The 22,410-nt window shown below is 41.1% G+C and overlaps 1 protein-coding gene across 1 annotated transcript in view; it reads right to left on the bottom strand.

Moving 5' to 3' along the window:
- LOC307174982 (uncharacterized protein) overlaps positions 1-22,410 on the bottom strand; it is a 90,856-nt gene that overhangs the window by 44,099 nt on the left and 24,347 nt on the right. The window contains exons 7-17 of the mRNA XM_079899676.1: positions 22,167-22,285; positions 18,317-20,992; positions 17,788-17,892; positions 16,579-16,633; positions 14,940-16,498; positions 14,036-14,800; positions 13,662-13,883; positions 12,153-13,562; positions 8,735-8,815; positions 2,494-2,565; positions 1,882-1,952 (exon numbers count right to left, since the gene is read on the bottom strand). Coding sequence (XP_079755802.1) covers positions 12,819-13,562; positions 13,662-13,883; positions 14,036-14,800; positions 14,940-15,725 — 2,517 coding nt within the window. The 5' untranslated portion in view covers positions 15,726-16,498; positions 16,579-16,633; positions 17,788-17,892; positions 18,317-20,992; positions 22,167-22,285 and the 3' untranslated portion in view covers positions 1,882-1,952; positions 2,494-2,565; positions 8,735-8,815; positions 12,153-12,818. The remainder of the gene's footprint in view (positions 1-1,881; positions 1,953-2,493; positions 2,566-8,734; positions 8,816-12,152; positions 13,563-13,661; positions 13,884-14,035; positions 14,801-14,939; positions 16,499-16,578; positions 16,634-17,787; positions 17,893-18,316; positions 20,993-22,166; positions 22,286-22,410) is intronic.

The raw sequence follows: 22,410 nt of genomic DNA on the forward strand, positions 1-22,410 counted from the left end.
GTAATATCATTGTGTAGGAATTTAATTTCTTCAATACTGTGTGTTAACAGTATTGTAGTTGCATAGGGAAATAATTTTTAATATCCAGAGAGGAAGGCATCTAGCTGACAAGAGAGGGGTCGCAATTGTGGCAGATGCTGTTGGAGGCTGAGGAAGATAAGGCTAGAGCAGTGAACAATGTGTGATGGCGTGGTGAAGACACTCATTTGTCAGCTGACCTGACAAAGACGGTTGGAACAGACTGCTAAATACAGTGCCCTTTCTGCATACTAATCTCATGCAATCCCCTCACCTAGCCTTGGCATAACAGAAAGTTTCTATTCGCTTGCCATATTGGAGGGGGGATGGTACAGTTTAAGGTGCAGTAAGTTGTGTAATAAACTGTCACAATAGGGTCCTACAGAAATAGTTTTTAAACTGCAAAGAAATGAAACTTGACCCTTCCCTCACAACATATATGAAAATTAACTCAAAATGAATCATAGACCTAAATGGAACTATACAACTTCTGGAAGAAAACATAGGAGAAAATCTTTGTGATTTTGGGTTAGACAATGGGGTCTCAGACAAAGATTTCCTAGAAATCTAAGACACAGAAAAGCACAAACCATCTAAGAAAAATTGCTAAGGTACTTCCCTGGTGGTTAAGACTCTGAGTTCCCAATGCAGGGACCCGGGTTCGATCCCTGGTCAGGGAACTAGTTCCCACATGCATGCCGCAACTAAGGAGTCCATCTGCCGCAACTAAGACCCAGAACAGCCAAATAAACAAATATGAAAAACAAGAAAAATTGCTAAATTAGAGATCATCAAAAATTTAAAACTTCTAGTCTTCAGAGACACTGTAATACAATGAAGATAAGTCACAATCTGGGAGAAGATATTTACTAAACACATATCTGAGAGAAAGGACTTTTTCCATTGCTTTTTATATAAAGCACTCTTAAAACTCAATATAAATATGCAGTTTAAAAATGGATTTGAACAGACACTTCTTTAAAAAGATATTTGCACATCAATAGACACTCAACATCATCAGCTATTACAGAAATGCAAAATGTGGCAAAAACCACGAGATGCAACTACACACCTACGAGAAAGGCTAAATTTTTTTAAAAAACAAATATAAGGATCAGGTGATGATGTGGAGCAACTGAAGCTCGCATAAACTGCTAGTGGGAAAGCAAAATGGCACAGGCACTTTAGAAAACAGTTTAGCAGTTTCTTAAAAAGTTAAATATGCGCTTAGCATATGATGAAGCAATCCCACCCTTAAGTATTTTACCCCAAAGAAATGAAAACATATGATAGCACAAAACATATGTTCACACACACGTGTGTTTTCAGAGGCTTTGTTCAAAACTACCAAAAAACTAAAAAACTCAAATGTTCATCAGTCACTGAATGCGTAGACAAATTGTGTATCCACCCAACTAGAATACTGCTCCGCAATAAAAAGGAATGAAATACTGACAGGTGCAACAAAACAGATAAATCTCCAAAGAGACTGGCTAAGTGAAAGAAGCCAAAAACAAAAGGCTCCATTCCACATGATTTGTTATAAGACTTTCTGGAAAAGGCAACACTACATGGACAAAAGTCAGACTGGTGGTTGCCAGGGGCTGGTAGTGGGAGGAGGATGGATTGACTACAAAGGGACATGAGGGGTCTTTTGGGAGTGCAGAAATGTTCTTTACCTCAAATGTGGTGGTGGCTACAGAACTAACTATACGTTTGTCAAAACACATCACACTGTATATTTAAAAACAGTGAATTTTGTGAAATGAAAATTGTACATAAGTAAACCTGACTTAAGAAAATAATAAAACAAACATAAAAAAAACAAATGAGTGAAAATAAATGTAAGAAAAATCAACTTACAGTTTTTCCAATTCAAGGGTCATCATGAGGATGCTTTCAATTGCTGTGACACTTGTGTTGTTCCCATGTCTCTGAAGAAGCCCAAACATGCATGATATAAAACACAAAGACAAAAATTCTACACTTAAAAAGATACTTAACATGTGATTACTTCAATACTGGCTTCTTACTTGCCATGGATGATAATTCCAAAGAGCTCTTATTGAAGAAATTTAAATTTGCATCATCAAATGAATGACCTTGGTGCTGAACAGCACAATCATTTTTTATTATCCTAGCTTCTCATTTTCAATTGCATCTACCTCTTTAATCAATCTTTTTTAAAAAAATAATGTACCCCTTATTCCTTTTTGCTTTCTGGGATAAATAATATTCCTACATTCATCTACATCTTCCATAACGATATGTGTTCTTCAACACTGTTCTCATTCTCTGCTGGCTGTCTTACCCATATATATTCTTCCTTAATCCTTTTCTTTGCCAATAATTCTTATTTTCAATAACCCAGTTAAAATCTAAATTATGACTTTTTAGCCAAAGTACTCAATCTTTGACGAAAGAAAGAAGGAGCAGAAATTATCTCATGAGCCATGAAACTGTTGCAATACTTACAAATATTTTAATGCTGGCAATGTAAAAACATAAGAATCTTCAACTGCTGTCAAAGGATTACGATTGAGAATTCTGAAAAATGGAATGGAATTAAAATTATCTGCATTTTCAATTACTTCCATGAAAGCTTATATTCAACTTTTTTGGTATGGAACTTGAAGGTCAAAAAAAAACCACTTGCTCACTTTACCTATAAATCACCATTAGAATTTGTAAAACACCCTTTCATTGGGAACTAAGCAGGTCTCTAGATGATAAAGTGGAGAAGAGAAACAAACAAAAGAATAGAAAAAAAGCGGCTAGCATAGAAAAAATATGCCAGAGAGCTTTTCAGGTTCCAAACCCTCGAAGTGACTATACTGGTAGGAAGCCCTTGCTCTGTAAAAAAGTACTATTTCTAGTGTCCTCCATAATTCAAGGTGATTTCTTTCATCTCTACACATTTTTTGAAAATTTCATGATTTAAACTACCTAATTAAAGACAAAAATAGGTCTAATTCCTTGGTTCTGGAGCCAAAGAAGAGATAAATCCAAGAGGAACTGGTGAAAGCCATACTACCATCACATAGTCCCATGTGTATTCTAGTATCATAGCCTTTGTTACTGTGTATGTAATCACTGGTTTACTTGTCAGTGTCCTAGATTGTCAGCAACTTCAGAGCAGGGACCACACTTTATTGTCATTATTATTACTGTGCCTGACATAGTGGCTATATATTTACTAGGTATTTAATAAATCTTTGCTGAATAAATAAATAACATTTTGTTTATATATCAATAAAATAAACAAATTAATTTTGGGGAACAAAATTTTATTCCAAAATGCTGGAATAGATTTTCTTCTTAGTTCTTTCTTTTTTTTTTCTTCCTTTGCTCTGTAAAACAAATAAGGGTAAAAAACCCAAAAGAAACAGGAAGAAAGAAAAGAATATATGACTTTAGGTTAACTCTACTCAAGAATTATTAGTGTACTTTTGCAGAATATTATAAAGATAATCATCAAAACTAATATCTTTTGGGTTGCCAGGGATCTGTGATCAGCATTTAACATTTAATCCTCACAGTAACCTTATGTGATAGATATATTACCCCATTGTACAAATGAGGAAACAGAGGCACAGAGAAGTTACATAACTTGTCCTAAGTCATCAAGCTACTAAGAAGCAGAGCTGGAATTTGAACTCAGTTCTGACTCTAAAGCCTGTGTTTAACATGAATGAAAAAAATAAAGGGGTTTTTTAAAAATATCTGTCATTTTAACCTTAATTTGGAGAGCACTAAATATAGAAATACCTTTTCAAACTTCATCTACCCATCTGGGAAAGCCTCTATGAGAATTATATTTTCTCTTTTTATTTATTTATTTATTTTTCTTTTTATTTTTTCCTTAATCATCTCCCATAATAAATATTTAATTAGCTTATGGTCATTGAGATTTTAGAGATTTTAAAAAACATTGCAGGAAAATCAGTAATAAAATAATGGAGGAAGGACATCTAAAAATTCATCCCTCCATAGAAGCAACGATAACAATAACAACAACAACAAAACTGGCAAAAATGGTCAGAATCAACTTCTTCTGAACTCTGGAAATTTAACCAACAGGCTCGCAACACAGTGGGGAGCAATTTATTCAAGGAAAACAAATTCATTTCTGTAAGAACAATGAGATCTGTGTTGCTTGAACTTGTCCTTGAACTTTGCTCTCCATGCCAGTGGTAGCCTTGAAAAACAGCCCACACCCCTGGTATCAGAAGGAGCAGCATGGTCTGGGAGGTCCTTCAAAAAGACTCATTCCCAAAGAACTGTCATTGTTTTACATGTCTGGTGGTCCCCTGGAAGACCTCACGTGAAAGGCTTGTCTTTGACCTGACCATCAGCAGTCTAGTGAGAAAAGCCTCTCCTCAGGTGGCATTTCGGAAAACATTTTGAAGCAAATACTTTAACATGGCACTTGCATGAGACAATGGATAACAGTTTGGGGCAAAAAACAGCCCAACCGAAAAGCTTAAAAACAAAAGCTGAGGAATGAGATGTCCACAGAGACAGAAATGTGCCAATGTATTCCTGGGAAACTGGAAGACCACAAGACATATTCCTGGGAATCTAGGAAAATAACTGTTAGCATTAATAAATGAATTCAGCGAGGTTTCAGGATATAAGATCAATATTATTTCTAGGGCTTCCCTGGTGGCGCAGTGGTTGAGAGTCCGCCTGCCGATGCAGCGGACACAGGTTCGTGCCCCGGTACGGGAGGATCCCACATGCCGCGGGGCGGCTGGGCCTGTGGGCCATGGCCGCTGAGCCTGAACGTCCGGAGCCTGTGCTCCGCAACGGGTGAGGCCAGAACAGTGAGAGGCAGCATACCACACACACACAAAAAAAAAAAAGATTTCTACACACCAGCAATGAGTAATCCAAAAGTGAAATTAAGAAAACAATTCCATGTGTAACAGCATCAAAACAAATAAAATACTTAGGGAAAAATTTAACCAAGTAAGTACAAGATTCACACTGAAAAGTAAAAAACTGTTGAAAGAAATTGAAGAAGATCTAAATAAATAAAAAGACATGCTGGATTCATGGACTGGAAGATAGTCATATTAAAATGTCACGACTTCCCAAATCGACCCATGGTTCCATTGCAAATCCTATCAAAATCCCAGCTGACCTCTTTCCAGAAATTGCCAAGCTAATTCTAAAATTCATATGGCAATTCAAGGAAACAGAATAACCAAAACAATGTTGGTAAAGAACAAAGTGGGAGGACTCACACATCCTGGTTTCAAAACTCAGTTCAAAGCTACTGCAATCACAGTGTGGTACTGGCATAAGACAGGACATGTAAATCAATGGAACAGAAATGACAGTATAGAAATGAACCCTCATATTTATGGTCTATTGATTTTCAACAAGCATGCCAAAACAATTCAATGTGGTAAGAAGAGTCTTTTCAAATGATGCTGGGACAACTGTACATCCACACGCAAAATAATGAAGCTGCACTCCTACACTTCACACCATATATGAAAATTAACTCCAAATGGATCAAATATCCAAATGTAAGAGCAAAGGCTATAAAACTCTTAAAAGAAAACACAGGAGTAGTCCTTGCATTAGACAACAGTTTCTTAGATGTAATGCCCGAAGCACAAACAACCAAAGGAAAAATAGATGAATGGGATTTTATAAAAATTAAAAAGTCTGTGCTTCAAAGGACACTATCAAGAAAGTGAAAAAAAACATATAGAATGGGAGAAAATACTACAGGTGGGAAGAATAAGATGCAGTTGAGAGAAGAAAATATAGTAGTTGCTAGGTGTGACAGTCTCAAAAGTTTGAACTATTACAAATAAAACAGCCACCCTAAATCATGGCAAAGGGCAGACCCAAGTTATTTTTGTTTTTAGCATTTACGCCTTTCTAAATCTGAGAAGCTGCCAGGATTCTAGTACATAGCAAAAAGTGATGACAACACCCTGAAGTGTGTAAGCTTTTGCGTGTACATAGCTATCTAAAGGAAACCAATGCTAGTTGACTGGGGGAGCGTTAGGGCCGCTCTGTGACCACAGCTCAGTTTGCCTTCATAGTGTGGCCCCCCTCCCTCACTGATATTCTCCAAAATGGGGTAAATAATTTAAAAGGGATACGGCTTTGATTTTCCTCTTATTCTCTCTTGTTCTTGGTTCAATATTGGCGTACCACAGACAAGACAGCATGTGAATGCACTCTGTCTGGTTAAGTTATATAGCCTGTATACATTGTAGAGTCCTTCAGTTTCTAAAATCATGGAGCTTGTATTGTTAGAACCAATGAAGTGACTAAAAGAATTTTTAAAAATAAGCCATCAGTCTGGACCTGCCTAGGTGAATAAAGGAGAAACACTATAAAGTCAGAAAGAAAAAGTATACTTAACATTTAGGATTATCAACCACTGCTCCTTTTCCATAATATATTTCATTCCTGATTTTATCTGAGACAGATATGATTACCACCACCAGTCAAAAAGTGGTACTTTAGTAATTAATAAACTCTTGGTTCATCTTTGAGGTAGATTTCGGATTTAAAATAGACTACCACACTGCTAACTACTTCACCTGATGTTTGTCAATAACATAGAAGCTTCATTCAAGAAACCTACTGACTTATAATTACCTGAAACCCGGTGATGAATCAAGGTTTTGTGGGGCCTGAACCTCATCTACTTTGGGAAATCCTATCTAATAAAAACATGCAAAGTTGTGAATACAAAAATCGCTAGGACCCCTCTCAAGACTTTGGAAGGGACCTATGCAAGTGAGGAGCCCTGAAGCCTAAGCTTCATTGAATTCATGATAAATCCACCTCAGCTGGGGCCCTTTCCCAAACTTATTTAATGCAGGCAACTTATAAACACCCCAAGAATACGTCATTATAGGTAGTAAAATGACTTAACTCGAGGGTGGCATCTTCCCTGGGTGGCTTGCCTTTGGAAAGAGATGCAATAAAGTTTTTATCTCACCATGGCAAATGTTTCCTGAATCAAATTAGCTTTGTCTATTAGAAAGACTTAGCCCAAAACAAAGACTTACTATACTGTGACAATCTTTTGAAAGTAACTGTGAACGAGTTTTAGGAGTACAGTACTAATTTATTTCCAACACCAGATAGTTCTGATTCTTTCACTAACTTTTTCGGTCATTAGAGAGGAAAACAAATTCAAAAGGAACAAGTTGGTGCCTCTTCCATTACAAATCTTTTCTAACCTACCACCCATTTTCTACTTCATCACCCCCTCCCTCACCTTGTTACCCTGCTGCATAGATGCTAGAATGGCTCTCATCTATGTTTTCCCATCAACTTTCATCTTTCTCCTCCCAGTATGAAAGCTTCTTGGGGACAATGTCCTTGCCCTATGTGTCTTTGTATCCCCAGCACGTAGTACACTGCTGACACACAGTGGGCATGGTACTCAGTGAATGTTTTTGAATGAATTCATTAATTTTTAAACTGTGATTGATTGATTGATTGATTTCCACAATATATTTTCCAGTGTTGCCTACATAACTATAGTGAAACTCTGACTCTTATAAGGAACTCTTGGTGTTATAGGATGTTTAGGAAAGGTGGTGAGTTTAAGACCTTGTACTGACGCTACTAAAACCTCCTGGTGAAGGGACCTCATCAGCCTGCTCTCCGATGTGCTGGCAAAAGAAAAACTGACCCTTGGTGCTCTCTCCCCAAGGTAGACAACAGCAAACTAACAAGGGAAAGGAAGGAGGCCGCTAAAGATAGGCATCTGCAGGAATTTCTAATCCAGTTCCAGACACAGCCTCAACACCTTCATTAACCCAAAATGTGTGAACTGTGTGAAACTGGATTTCTGACCCACAAGACAGGTAAGAGAGTCTTTTCCAAAGTCAGGTGTAGAAGAGCTCTTTTTTGCCTTGAGTCTAAAATCGCCTTCGGTCCATTGAATGTACCCACTATCATTTCCTTGTGTCATGAGAAATCACAGAATTTTTGAGCTGAAGGGGTGTAAAACCCACACTTCTTATTGAAGAGTAGTCAGCAAAGAACGTATATTGTACTAGGCTACAGCAATGTATTTTCTTTATATTTTTCACACTACAGCTGAACACAAACAACGTCTTTTTCCATATCTCAAAGGTTCCTATTGGCCACAAACATTACACTTCAGAGATATATGCTTTTTGAAAAATAATGTTCTGGGTGACTGGGGAATGCCCTGTGGTGCGTGTTCAGGAATTCTTTCTGCTTTACCATTTAAAAGAGCTAATAATGGTTGGGGAAGCACCCACACCATTTGCTCCCTGACGAATTCGGTGCTAAACTTAGTTCTTTGCAGCTCTGTGTTGCATACATTTTAAGCAGTTAGGAACTTTGCACATGAGGAGGATTCAAAGTTAAATTCAAAAGTGGAACTTCATGGGCCATTCGCATATTGAAGAGGCATCGGTGGGTTTCCATGACAATGCTAATTTGAGTGTTTTTGCTTGGTGCCTTTTATTGCCCGAGCCAAAGTTCAGTACTATGGAAAGCAGAGGGTTTCATATTATGAGTTAAACAAGTCTCTTGGCCTCTTTGTACCTAAGTTTCCTCATTTGAAAAAAATAAAAAATAAATGGCTCTCAAGACATCCTTACTAGAATTCATACTGGGCTTACACCCAGCTAACCAATAACTGCATGATGTTTTTATACACAGTTTTTTACATGTATTCATCTTCTATTTCACTTACTACTTGTGTAAAAACTTCATTCCATGCCAGGCCTGAAACGTTCCAAAGCTCAGTTCTGTGAGTAAACTGCAACCAAGATTTCTACAAAGAAAGACACAAGCAAAATAAAAAGAAAAATATATATACTTTCAGAATATTTATCCTTTGGCAGTAATTCTAATTTATATACGATGAAACATAACATCACTACTCCCTCCATGCACTAAAGAAATCTCACTGTGGAAGATATTATGATTTATACTTTCATGATTATATATGTGGTGCATTAGATACAAAATAGTAAATGCTCATTAAATACTTGTGTTAAGTGATCTTTATTTCTCTAGAAAGGCAGCACTACAGACATTTTGGGCTGGATAATTCTTTGCTGTGGGAGGCTCTCCTGCACACTCTTGGATGTTTACTATCATCTCTGGCCTCTGTCCACTAGATGCCAGTAGCATATACAGATCTGACAAGGAAAAATGTCTCCAGACACTACCAAATGTCACCTGCGTGCAAAATCACCCTGGGTGAGAACCACTGCTCTCTAGTGATTCACTCTGACCTGTGTAATAATTCTCACACTAATCTTTGCTAGAGACAAAAAGGATTTGCTACAAAATTTTACTGGTAATTTTAATCATCTTTCAAAATGAGTAACAAATCAATTTTATAAAAAATTAAGCTTTATAAAAATTCCAAATATAATGAAGTTATATTTGTAACTTACATAAACTGCAAAAAAGGTAGTAGTTCTAATGTAATTTTTTCGACAGATGCTGTTTTATTGCAGGAAAAATCTCTAGGAAAATTAAAAGGAATATATAGCTTCAATTTGCTATTAGATATCTAATTAGTAGGAATAACTAGTAGAGGTTAGAATGATAATAATAAATAAGAAGCTTTGTTCTAAACTCCAAACCTTAGGAATTACTATTTGAACCTTTCAGAGTTCCTAACCTTGCCTTCACCTCTCTTAAAAGTCTCACATTCAGGATCTTCATAAATTAAATATACAACTATAGATCCTGACAGATTTTGGAGGTAATCTTTCCTGAGAGAAGCAGCATTGATTAGATTCCACCTTTTGTGGTCTAATCAAATTCTACATTATGAGCCCAAAGTTTTTATCTCTATATATCATTATAATTTCTTCTATTAAAAGGAATATTCTTATATTTACACACTTCCCAGTATAGTTCTGCTTTTCTACGCCAATTCATTACCAGAAGAAGTAAAAGATAACCTTTCACACAACTTGAAAGGAAGTTATTCCTATCATTAATATGTAATGTTAATTCAGGATTACACTTTCTATCATTTTGACTTTTATTCGAAAATACCTACTCTTGACTATAGCTGACTATCTTATTTCCATGGATTCCAGCTTAGTCTCTCATTTCACCTGGATGGGTATAACTGTCTTCTGACTGGTGTTTCCATCTCTACCCTCTCCCTTTCTAAGCCACCCTCCACGCGATCCCCAGATTAACTCGCCGGAAGTGGTTCTGAAATACCAGCATCACTTGTGAATGAATGAAGATACAAATACTCAGCCCTACTCTGGACCTCTTGAATCAGTAACTGTGGGGGTGGAGCTTGTGTTTTCACAAGCCCTCCAAGTGGTTGGTTCTGTTGCAGGCTAATGCTTGTCTTACAGCACTGCTGTGGTAACATGCTAGCTTGGCATGTTATCCTTGGCTTGGCCTCCAAAGCCCTAGATGATCTGGCTCTAATCCCCTACTCTTCCCACTTGTACTCTACAGGTACTCAGAGTATTTTTCCTGTGTTTTGCCTTTCTCCCACTTTCCTTTTGCAACCTTATTCTTCCCAAGATGTCTGTCATTGATACCCAATGGCCCTTCGAGGTCCCGTTTAAACAGCATTGCTCTAGTAACATCTTCCCTGATCCAATTTGAAGTCTTTTATCCTTCTTTTGCGCTCCAGTACCAACTTGTAGCTCTCATTGCCCATATTCATTTCTTTCTTTAAATATAGCTCTTTTTGCAACCCATTTCCTCTGAGTATAAACTCCTTCAAAGTATGGACTAGGTCCTGCTTATGTGCATCGTCTATCATACTTAAAGCCAACGCGTGGACATAAAGCAAACTCAAATATTTATAAAATCAACAAATAGCTGGGGAATGGATAGAAGGAGGAAATGACTGTTTTAGAAGAAATGTAGTTTTATTCCTTCATGGTGCCTCCACAGCACTTTGTCATTATGGTTTGAGCTTATATGCTTATTTTACCTATGAGATCATGAGTTGCTAAAAGGAATCCTGTCTTACCCATCTTCGTGTTTAAAATAAGCCTCTTGTCTTCATCATTTGTCTCTCTTGCTTGAAAACTTGCAGTGGCTCCCCATATCTTACAGCGGAACTTTCAAACACCCATTGCCTATAGCCAAGGTATTTTATAATCCTATCTTTCATTGTTGCCTAACCCAATTATTTTCAGCCAGACTAATCTATAAAATTCTGATCATCCCTGCAGTCACACTTTTGCCGAGACTGTACTGCCTATTATTTTTCTGACAAATCACAGCCAATCTTTAAGTCCCAGCTAAACATTGAGCTTATCCATGCAGCCTTCCGTGACCTCCACACCCCTGTGATTACAGGTTCTGGTGAATTACACCACCTATCTGTATTTCTCTTCATACTTAATTATGTATTACCTCCCTTTTAAGGCATATCCCCTTTCTTCCAACTTGTCACTGTCATTTCTGGAGACAATGCCATATACTTCTGTGGCTCCCAGAGTATTTAGTCCTGGGTTGGGCACAAAATGGGTGCTACATATAGAAAGCCAGGGGACAAAGTTGAGTTCTAGATATAACTGAGGGATGGAATAATAATAATAGCTACACTAAAATATATGCTAGGCACTGACAGAAGAGCTTTACCTATATTAACTCAACTAAATCTCCCAATGAGATTGGAGTCATTGGGAGATTGAGGAGTCATAGGAGTCATACTATGACATGATGACTACCATAATCCCCATTTTACAGATGAGGAAATTGAGTCATAAAGCTAATAAATGACAGACCTGGGTTCAAACCCAGTTAGTCTGGCTCCGGCATTTCTACCCTTAACCACTTTGTTGTATTACCACCAATGAGATGGGGAGAGGGACATGTTGCTGTAAAGACGATAGAATAAAGATGAGAGAAGATTAGGTGTTAAGGAATTAAATAATGGGGTAAAAAATGGAGAAGGAAAAAATAAGGGCAAGTAAAAGTAAAAGACTGGAGGAGAGGGAAAAATGGTAAGGAGGAGAAGGAAGATAAGGAATCATTGACAAACAAAAGGTGAAAACAGAAAGTCAGTCAATGTGGATTGGGGAGAAAAGGAGGACCCAGGAAGACCTGAAGAAAGGCTGCCATGTCAGGCAGGATGCAGACAACAAATGAGGAGAGGCGATTCTTACATGATGGTGAAGCTGCCATTGTAGGCGTCAGGCTCTGGCTCAGGCACTCTGTGGAGCTTCTGCTTTGGGCTGAGACCAACACACGACAGCATCTCATTTTTGCAGGTACACAGCTCACATATGCTGATGTTCGTGGTGGCATTCTGTTCCGGCTGCTTCTTTTCTGGGGTATATTTTACACCAGGAAGGCCTGTGGATACTGAATACTGAGTCAAAGGAAAAAGAACTGTCTCAGATGCCCTTGGTTGCTGAGATATGTTAACTCCCAGGCCCACAGGTAGAACTGTGACTTGAGTCAGGTTTGGTTGTGCAAGTGTCACCTCAGGGTGTTTTGGAGGGGAAGCTGTAGTCTGCTGGAGGGATGTACAATGTCCAGCCTCCATAGTGGATTCTGGAGTGGTGGTTTGCTCTAGGTCCACATCATGAACTCTGACGCTGGATGATGTTGAATGCTGACCTTGATCCTTACTTGGATTTGAAACTGTCACCTCCTGTTGGAATGGAGATTGAAGTACAACATACTGAGGTGCCGCTGGAGGCTGAGTTGGGGTGTGCTGCATGATTGGAGAAGGTACAGTCTCCATATTGCATCCTGCAGTAATGGTAATTTCCACATCCATAGGTTGAATTGTGAGTTGAGTCAGGTTTGGCTGTGCAAGTGTCATCTCAGGGTGTTTTGGAGGGGGGAGCTGTAGTCTGCTGCCAGGCTGCAGAATGTTCAGACTCTGTAGTAGGTTCTGGAGTTGTGGTAAGTTCCAGGTCCAAAGGTTTAACTGTGATACTGGGTGATACTGGATGCTCAGCATGATCCTGATCTGGCGCTGGAACTGTCACTTTGGAGTATAATGGAGACTGAGCTACGACTTCCTTAATGAGCTCTGGAGGCTGAGCTTGGGTCTGCTGCATGGTTGGAGAAGGATCAACCTCCAAAGTGGATTCCAGAGTTAACGTAGGTTCCAGGTCCAAAGGTTGAACTGTGACCTCAGTTAAGGTTGGATGCTGAGCCTGAACTTGCTCTGGATTTGGAAGTGTCACCTCGTGGTATGTTGGAGGATCTATAGTCTCCTGCAGGGGTGTGGAATGTTCACCCTCCATAGTAGGTTCTGGAGTTGTGGTAAGCCCCTGGTCTAAAGGTTGAACTGTGACACTGGGTGATGCTGGACGCTCAGTGTGATCCTGTTCTGGTGTTGGAACTATTGGGTTCTGATATACTGGAAGCTGAGCTACAAAAACCTCCTTAGGTGGTTCTGGAGGCTGTGTTAAGTTATCCTGCATGGTTGGAGAAGGTTCATCCTCCTTAGTGGGTTGTGGCCTTATGGTCAGTTCAAGGTTCAAAGGTTGAATTGTGACCTCTGTCAAGGTTGGATGCTGAGCCTGAACTTGCTCTGCATTTGGAAATGTCACCTCGGGCTATGTTGGAGGAAATGCAGTCTGCTGCAGGGCTGCAGAATATTCAGCCTCCGTTGTAGGTTCTGGAGCTGTGGGAAGACCCTGGTCCAAAGGATTAACTGTGACTCTGGGCAAGTTTAAATGCTGAGCTTGATCCTGTCCTAGTGTTGGAATTGTCATCTCATAATGCACTGGAGTTTGTGCTACAACCTCCTTAGGTGGTGCTGGAGGCTGAGATGGGGCCTCCTGCTCAGCTGGAGAAGGTTCTGTCTCTTTAAGGGGTTCCAGAGGTAGGCCTGGGAATGCCTGTTGGACTGGAGAAGATTCCATGTTCTCAGGGGGCTGTAGAAGGTGAGGAGGGTGCCTTGAGGGACTGGAAATAGTTCCACCTTTGCAGGGAGTTCTGGTGAATGAGCCTGAAGCTCCTGCTCTGTGGGAGAAGGTACCACCTTCTTAGGGGGCTACGGACATATAGCTGAGCTCCCCTGGGGAACCGGAGACTGAGCTGGGGCCTCGTCCTGGATTAAAGAAAGCTCTATCCCTCCAGGGGGATCTGGAGTCTGAGTAGAGTCCTCCTGCTGCACTGGAGGATGTTCAACCTCATTAGTGGGCTCTAGAGTTAAGACAACCTCCAGATCCATGGGTTTAACTGTGATATTAGGCAACATTGGATGTTCAACTTCACCTGGACCTAGAGGTGAGAATGTCACTTCATTATGTACTGAAGGTTGAGCTGCACCATCTGTAGAGGCCCCTGGAGGCTGAGTTCGGCGCTGATACTGGACTGGAGAAGGTCCAACCCACTCAGTGGGCTTTGGATGCTGAGCTGAGCTCTCCTGCTGGCTTGGAGAAGGGTCAGTTTCCTCAGGAAGCTCTTCAGGTTGAGTTGGGGCTCCCTGCTGAACTGGAGAAGGTTCAACATTCTCAGAGGGGCTTGGATGCTGATCTGAAAATTCTTGCTGGACTGACAAAGGTTCCAACTGCTCAGGGGACACTGTAGACTGAGCCGAGGTTTCTTGTTGGGGTGGAGAAGTTTCAACCTCATTAGTGAACGCTGGAGTTACTGTAAGTGCAAGATCCGCAGGTTTAACAGTGACATCGGGCCACTGCAGAAGCTGAGCTTGATCCTGACCTAGAGAAGAAACTGTTGTCACAGGATGCTCTGCAGAGAAAACTACAGTCACATTAGAGAGCTCTGGAGACTGAGTTGGAGAGGATTCCACCTCACCATGAGACTCTGGATGCTGAGCTGTGGCTTCCTGCTGAGGTGGAGAAGGTACGTCAGGAGCCTGTGAAAGCTGATCTGGACTCTACTGCTGGCTTGTGGCAGGTATAACCTCTTCTCCACGATGCTCCGGATACTGAGCTGGGGTCTCCTCTTGTACTGAAGGTTTATTACGTGTACTGTCTTCTAGAGTTCGGCTGGAGCCTCCTGCTGAACTGGCAAAAGTTCAACCTCCTTAGGTGGCTGTGAAGGCAGTGTGGGGGCCTCATGTTGCATTGTAGAAAATTCTGCATTAGTAAGGGGCACTGAGGCTGAGCTGAAGGCTTGCGCTGATTTGGAGAAGGTCCCACCTCTGGAGTGGGTTCTTTCGTTATGGTAAGCTCCACATCTGCATGTTTGACAGTGACACCGGATAAGTCTGAATGCTGAGCATGAGGGTGACTTGGAGGTGAAACTGTCATTTCATGATGCTCTGGAGGTTGAGCTGGCTGTTCCTGTTGAGTCGGAGAAGGTTCCACCTCCCCTGAAGAAGGCTCTGGAGGCTGAGCTGGTTGCTCCTGCAGGGTTGCAGAAGTTTCTATCTCCGCTGGAGACAGAGCTGGGATCTCCTGCTGGGTTGCAGAAGATTCTGCCTCATTAGGGGTCTCTGGATACTGAGCTGAGGCTTCCTCCTTGGTTGCAGAGGTTTTAGGTTCTCCAAAAGACTCTGAAAGCTGAGCTGGAATGTCCTGCTGGGTTGCTGTTTTCACCTCCTCAGGAGGCTCTGTAGGCTCGGAAGGCTGAGTCAGTTGATCCTGTTCACTTGGAGAAGGCTCAGCGTCCACAAGAGGCCCTGGGGGCTGACCTGTGGGCTCCTGCTGGGTTGGAGAAGGTTCAACTTCCCCAGGAGGCTCAGAAGGCTGAGCTGGTTGCTCCTGCTCCCTTGAAGGCTCAACCTCTCCAGGAGGCTCTGGAGGCATAGCTGAGGTCTCTTGTTGGGTTGGAGAAGATTCTGTCCCCTCAGGATGCTCAAGAGGTGGAGGAGTCAGGGCCTCCTGCTGAGCTGTAGGAAATTCAGCTTCCGTAGTGGGCTCTGGAGTGATGGTTAAGTTCCAAATCCAGAGGTTGAAGTGTAACACTGGGCAAGTTGGAATGAGCGTGACGCTGAACGCCAGGTAGAGATGCTACCTCTTCATTCACTGGAATTTCATGTACATACTCAGTAGGGAGACCTGGAGCCTGAGTTGGGGCGTCTTGATAGAGTAGAGAAGGTTCACCTCCTGAGGGCTCTCTGGAGGCTGAGACAGGGTCTCCTGCTGGACTGGAGAAGGATCAACCTATTTAGTGACCTGTGGAGTTATGGTAAGTGCCAGATCCATAGGTGTAATAGTGAAATTGTACAAGTTTGACTGCTGAGCTTCATTTACCCCATGATGTGCTACTGGTCGAACTACAAGCTCCTTAAGTGTCTCCAAAGGCCGGGCGAGGGCCTCTTGAGGACTTGGAGTTTCTAGTTCCTCAGGGACCTCTGAAGGCTGAGGTGGAGCCTCCTGCTGAAGTGGAGGTGGTTCTACCTCTTCAGTGAGCTCTGGATGACGAGTCTGGGCCTTCTGCTGGGATGGAGAAATATCTCATCCTCCTCAGAAGACTCCCCGTCGTGTAGCTTTTGTGCCATACTTTCCTTGCGTGTGGTGTTGAGAGGCCTATACGTATCCCTATGTCAAAGTGGCCGCGTTCTCCCGAAAGAGCCCTCCTAGAAACAGAAAGGGAAATATTAATTCTGCATCTCCCCTGCTTTCTCTGGCCACAGTACTTTCTCCTCCTCAAACTTACCTGACTCTCACTTTCCCCTGAGCTTCTCTTACGCAGCAGAAATCGAAAAAAGCCCCTTGGAGGAAAACACACACAGTTAGTGTTACATGTCATTTTTCATCTCTCTCACAGTGTGTTATCTCTGGTCGTATTAGGACTAAATGGGTACCTCAGTCCATAATCACAATGACCAAAATCACAAGAGACCTGGGATCTTGAAAATCATTGCATGCATGCTGTCCTTCCAGTTCTCTGTGTCTGTCCAAAATGGCCCTCTAGTGTCTCTGGGGAGACTTTTACATGTAGCTTAGCATGGAGTATAGGCAGGATTTTCAGCCCCCCTCACCTTTCTCGGTCCTTGGCCAAGTGACATCGTGCAGAGAAAACACTGCACAACGGCGCTGGGCAGAAACACGTTACTCTCTAGATGCGCTTCACACCAGTCCGCTTTGGATATAGTCGCACATGCAGCATTTGCTGGGGGTGTGGGTGTGGGGAGAAGGTGCTTTTATTTTCCTGGCTGCTCTATCCTATAAGTTGAATCACACCAAGTAAACACCTGAAACCAATGAGCAAAGTTACTATACCTCTCTGACTTTCATACTGCAGGCTGTCACTGAGGTGTCAGTGAATTGTGGGATCAGTTTAAAGGCCATGACCAGCAGGGAAACACAAAATACTCTTTTTGAATACAAATAGAAGAGAAAAACATCAGAGTGCACAATAAGTTTGTTTCAGAAACTACTTATGTCCATATGGTATGTGTATACTGAATTGTGACATAAAAGGTAGCTCACAGCCCAAGCACAGTGCGATCAGTAGAGAAGTCCTCAGTGGAAAGGGACCCTCTTCTTTTTGATAATCACTAGCAGTATGACCATGGGGCAAGATATTTTCCCTTTCTCCTTCTCCATTTCCTTATTATTAAAGGAAGAGACAAGCTACTGTCTAACGTTTCTCCCGGTTAAAATTCTATGAGGTTTGGATAAAGGGAATAGAGAGTAGGGGCATAAAAAGCAGTAGGATGAGAAGTGAAGTTTCCTTGCCAAATTACAGAAGGGACTCATATGTTCTACCTTTTGTCAGCTTTGAGTGAGGCCAGCCCCTACATCCCCAACCATGTGTATTCAGTCCTCATGATTAAAGAGAAGAATCAAGTAGTAGGAGGAGGAAAGGTGGCTTTGATTCTCAGTTTGTGGGTTCTGAATCTGAATTAATTATCATCCTTACCTCAATGAGACAGAGAATTGTAACCAAAATCGTCACTACTACAGTTACAGATATTGCCAAGATGAGTTTGTTGTTATAGCCATATCCTGGAACTTCTTTTGTGAGCTAAAAATAATAAATAACAGTTTTTTTAAAACAAGGAGATGGAAGGGATGAAAGCTAACTATTTTTAATCCTATTCTAAATGATAGTTAACTATTCTTAAAATACTATAAAACCCAATCCTTTCAGGCGACTAGCTTCTATAAGAACAAGCCAAATTGAATGTTATTAATCTTATCATTAGCAATTTCTTCTACAGTTTATTTATCTACACATTATTTATCTTGTGTTATGCCTTTTCTCATCTACCCTAGGAATAGTGGCACACTCTCTAAACGAGCAAAGTGGGAGATCACTGTCTTAGCCAGTTTCATGGCTGAAGATAAGATACAGACTAGGAGCCCATGGTATTCCTGCTTGGGCACGTTAATGGCATGTCCTAAACTGAGTAAAAGTCCAGCTCCCATGTGTCAGGGGTTATCCTCACCTCACTTGACTCCTGCTCTTTCTGCTCACTCTGGGTTTCTGTGCTCTCACTGATATAGTTGTCAGTTTTCCACTGGTCCGTATGCCATTCCGCTTTGGAAGCATTTACTTCTTGCTGCTTGCTGAGAAGTTTCATCAGGAGGCCTGTTTGAGACATGAGGTTGGCACAGGCCAGCTGCACGTGGGTCTCTGAGCAGTCCATTTTCAAAGTCTGGATAACATGAGAAATGAGCCTTCGCATGTCATTGTTGGGGATGAGGGACTGTAGCTGCTGGTTTAGCTGAGTTTCAACTTGATCACCTGGGGATGTGAGCCCTGGGAAAGTGAAGTCTGTGGGCTCGGAGGATAATTCAGTGCCCGTGTTGTGGTACTCCCATTGTGTTTTGTTGGTGTGTTGAACAGTTGGCATACTGTTGTCTGCAGCAACAGTAGAATGTGCAGTGAAGACGTTCCCATGGGTAGTGTTTCCAGGGCCGTTTCCTCCTGGCAGAGTAGAGTTTCCTCTAGAAACAATTTCATCAGAAACATTTTATGCAGTATTGTTTTCTGAAGTAGTGTGTTCTGTAGGATGGTCTGACAGAGAAAATAATGCTAGAAAAGGATTTTCCTAAGAAGTCACTTCTCTTGAAGGTGAAACAGCCTCTCGTGGAGGGGAATTTATGAGACTCCTCGCTACAGAGAATGGAGAGCTTGCAAGCATCATTCTATTGAGTGAACTTTTCTTTCTGAACTTTCGACTCCTTTTGACTTTGGGTTTTCTGTGGACCCGATGAGACTGAGTTTTATGCAAGATATATTTTTCACCAGAAGGTGAGATTAGTTCAGGAGCCTCAATATTTCTAACTCTAGCCTTTACAGCTTCTAAAACAAAAATAGTGTGGGATAAGTCTTTTGATTTGCTTTTAACCTCAGATGGGGATCTTGGACGGATGGAGGCAAAAGGCCTGCCCTTGAAGTACTGTTTCAGGGAAGAGGAGCCTGCTGCCTTGTGTTCCTTTATGAATGAAGACTCTGCATTGGACGACTTTCCCACCAGCTTCCTGGGCCTCTGCACCATGAGAAGCTGTTTCAGCTTTCTTGGGGATGGTCTCCTGAGCCTTCTTTCTTCGGCAGTGTTCGCCACAGATTGCTGGGCATTCTGTTTCCTCCTGACGCTCTCATCTCCCACTGCTTTGAGGTGCATTTTCTGTATGCCCCTTGGGCCCCTGAGGACCCTGTTCACTCTCAGCAGATGTTTCTCTGTAATCTCAATCTTTGCTAGGCTGTCCTTCTGTGGTTGGGCAGCTTCCAATTTCTTTTGAAAGATGTAGAGTTTAAACATGGTACTTAAATGGTTGGAATGCGTATGCGTGGCAGGTTTTTCTTCCTTTATAACCTCATCAAATTTTTCTTCAGTTTCTGCATCTAAAAATTTTCCAGAAAGTGAAGTTTCTTCAATTTATTTTTATTAGTTGAATTGTTGGGTACAGCTTTAACAGAAGGGCTCCTTGTATTGATTTTCAAAATGCCCAGTGGCATATCTTCATCTTGTGTATTTGAAAAAAGAAGTTGAATGAATGGTAATAATGTTGATTCCACATCTCCTAGATTCCCCTCTGAGATAAAAGGCAGTATGTAATTCAGTGCACTGATAATATCACTTCTATTATTAAAGTCCAGCTGCTCGTTCATGAAGCCTGACAAGCTGACAGCACTTTATCTGAGGATGCCCTCTCTGACTCAAGTCAGCTCGCTGCTGTTCTTCTTCCAGGCTTGTAACGCCTTTATCAACGATCCTTCTGCATTCCCTATAGATGTTTCTTCATCTGTCAAAAATAACTGTTTTTGATCATTGAAGACTGATGGGACAGCTTTTAGTCAGTCCACAGCCAAATAAATTAGGAATCACTCAACATTTGAGTGCCACTTAGGAGAAAAAGAAACACACACTTAAGCCTATGACTGGCAACAACAAAATGCGAAAAAGATATCTCTTGAAAAACTGGCTATCTACTCATAAAATTCTGTAGCGTGAAATATACTAACTATATTCAGGATTACTCCACTGGTTCCCAGGGGCCAGAACTGAAGAAACTCCAAGGCTGGAAGACAAATATTCCCCTACTCAGCTGGACTCTCTGCAGATCTACTGTGACTCCTCAAATTTATATACCCGATCCTGTCCTTCCTCAGAGGCAGAGGAGTGTGAGCCTTCCTCTATCCACCTCTTTAGTGTGCTTGTGTCCTTGCTACTATCACAGATGACCACGACAACGACCGCCGTTAACAGGTCGTCATCTGGACATTTCCTTCTCCACCCACCCACCGAGTCCTTTGCTCAGTCCCTGATTCCACATATCCCAGCCCTCAAAACAAAAGGCTCTATACAGAAAAAAAAAAAAACACTATGTCCGCCCGAGCTCTTTGTTAAAATTAAGCAGGGATCTGGGGTATAAGAGATTTGCCCAATTGTAGGCCAACATGGAATGTTCGACAAATCAATGGAATAATACTTGCGGTCCAAAATGCAGAAGGGAAAAAGCAACTTCTGTCAGATGGCTACTTTGCTTTCATTTCATTTTACTTCTAATATTTCCAGCTTTACTTGGGGAACCATCCAAAGCTTCTGACTGTGTGAAGGTAATGTATACCATTGTGTAGCTGGGCTTCTCTTCCAAAAGGATTAAAAGTATTTTTCCTGAGGGTCAAAGGAGGAGGGAAGTGTCATGAGAAAGGAGGAGCATGGGCTTGCAGAGAGCCCCAAACTGGGGAGAGGAGATCGGGGCACTAGGGTCATAGCACTTAACACCTCTGATCTTGTTTCTCCTCACCTGTAAAAGGAAATTAAAAATGCCTTTTCTGCCCACTTCTGGGGGAGAAGGGAGTAATACAACTAGTAAAAAAATTGTTTGGGGGAGTTCCCTGGTGGTCTAGTGGTTAGGACCCGGCACTTTCCCTGCTGTGGCCCGGGTTCAATCCCTGGTTGTGGAGCTAGGATCCCACAAGCTGTGTGTCACAGACAAAAAAAAAAAAAAAAAAATGTGTTGAAAAATCAGCAATATTGTCTTTTTTTTTTTTTTTAATATTGTCTTTATATAAGTAGCAAAGTGTTATTATTTATGATGTGCTCTACATCAGTGATAGAGACCTGTATTCAAGCTACAGGGGCATGAAAGCACATTTTGGAAGTCACCAAGTTAGTGCCAATAAATCTAATATATAGCAAAATAGTTGAAAGCCCCTGAGTGTTTTCTGGATAGAAAAGTTTCAGATTCAGAGCAAGTTAAGAGCTGGACAGTCTAAGAATAAACTAGCTCTCCCATCCATTAGAAGGGCTAGGTAGCAGCTTCCGGTTATGGAACCAGAAATCTCAGGCTCCAAATGGGACATAAAATAGCGTCACTTGTACTCTTTATAAAATTGCAAAAACAAACAAAATAAAAACATATTTACACCTGTCCTATAAGACAAATGGTACTTGAGACCTAATGTATATAAAATCAGTTTACAAACTGTGATGCACTATATCAATAAGTTCTCATTTGCAGAGGGCACAGCATAGGATATGTGGCCATTAATGTTAATTCCCTTCCCGCTTCCATTCCTTTCTCTTGTCCCTTTATGTAGGTGGATCAGTAACATTATTAAGCTAACAATGTAACTGAGCAACAATTAGCTTAACAATGTAACCAACACTGATTCTTACCAAGGGGGTAGTTCTTAGAAACTTAGGGAGCTGGAACTCTGAATGAATGAATTAAAATAATGAAATTGCATCATTAATTTTAATTTTAAATTAATTTTAAAAATTATCATCATTGATTAAAAATAAAATAAAATTAAAAACTTATTATCCCACAGTTGAGACTCACCACAACGTGTGAAGTCTGTCAGGCATCCACTGTCAGAACACAGCTTGACTCTCTTACAGACAACCTCAATGGTATTTTTAAATTGGCAGAGGCAACAGGCCATATGGCTAGGTAAGTTCCTATAAATGGAAACACAGATAATTAAATTCATGGTAAAAGAGTTACTTGAGTAGGTAGAAGAGGTAGGCCAAGGCCACCACAGACCAGTGCAAAAAGGAGTTCTTGGGGCATATGGACTACAGAA

This window comes from Stenella coeruleoalba, assembly GCF_951394435.1.
Source record: "Stenella coeruleoalba genome assembly, chromosome: 1".
NCBI lineage: Eukaryota > Metazoa > Chordata > Mammalia > Artiodactyla > Delphinidae > Stenella > Stenella coeruleoalba.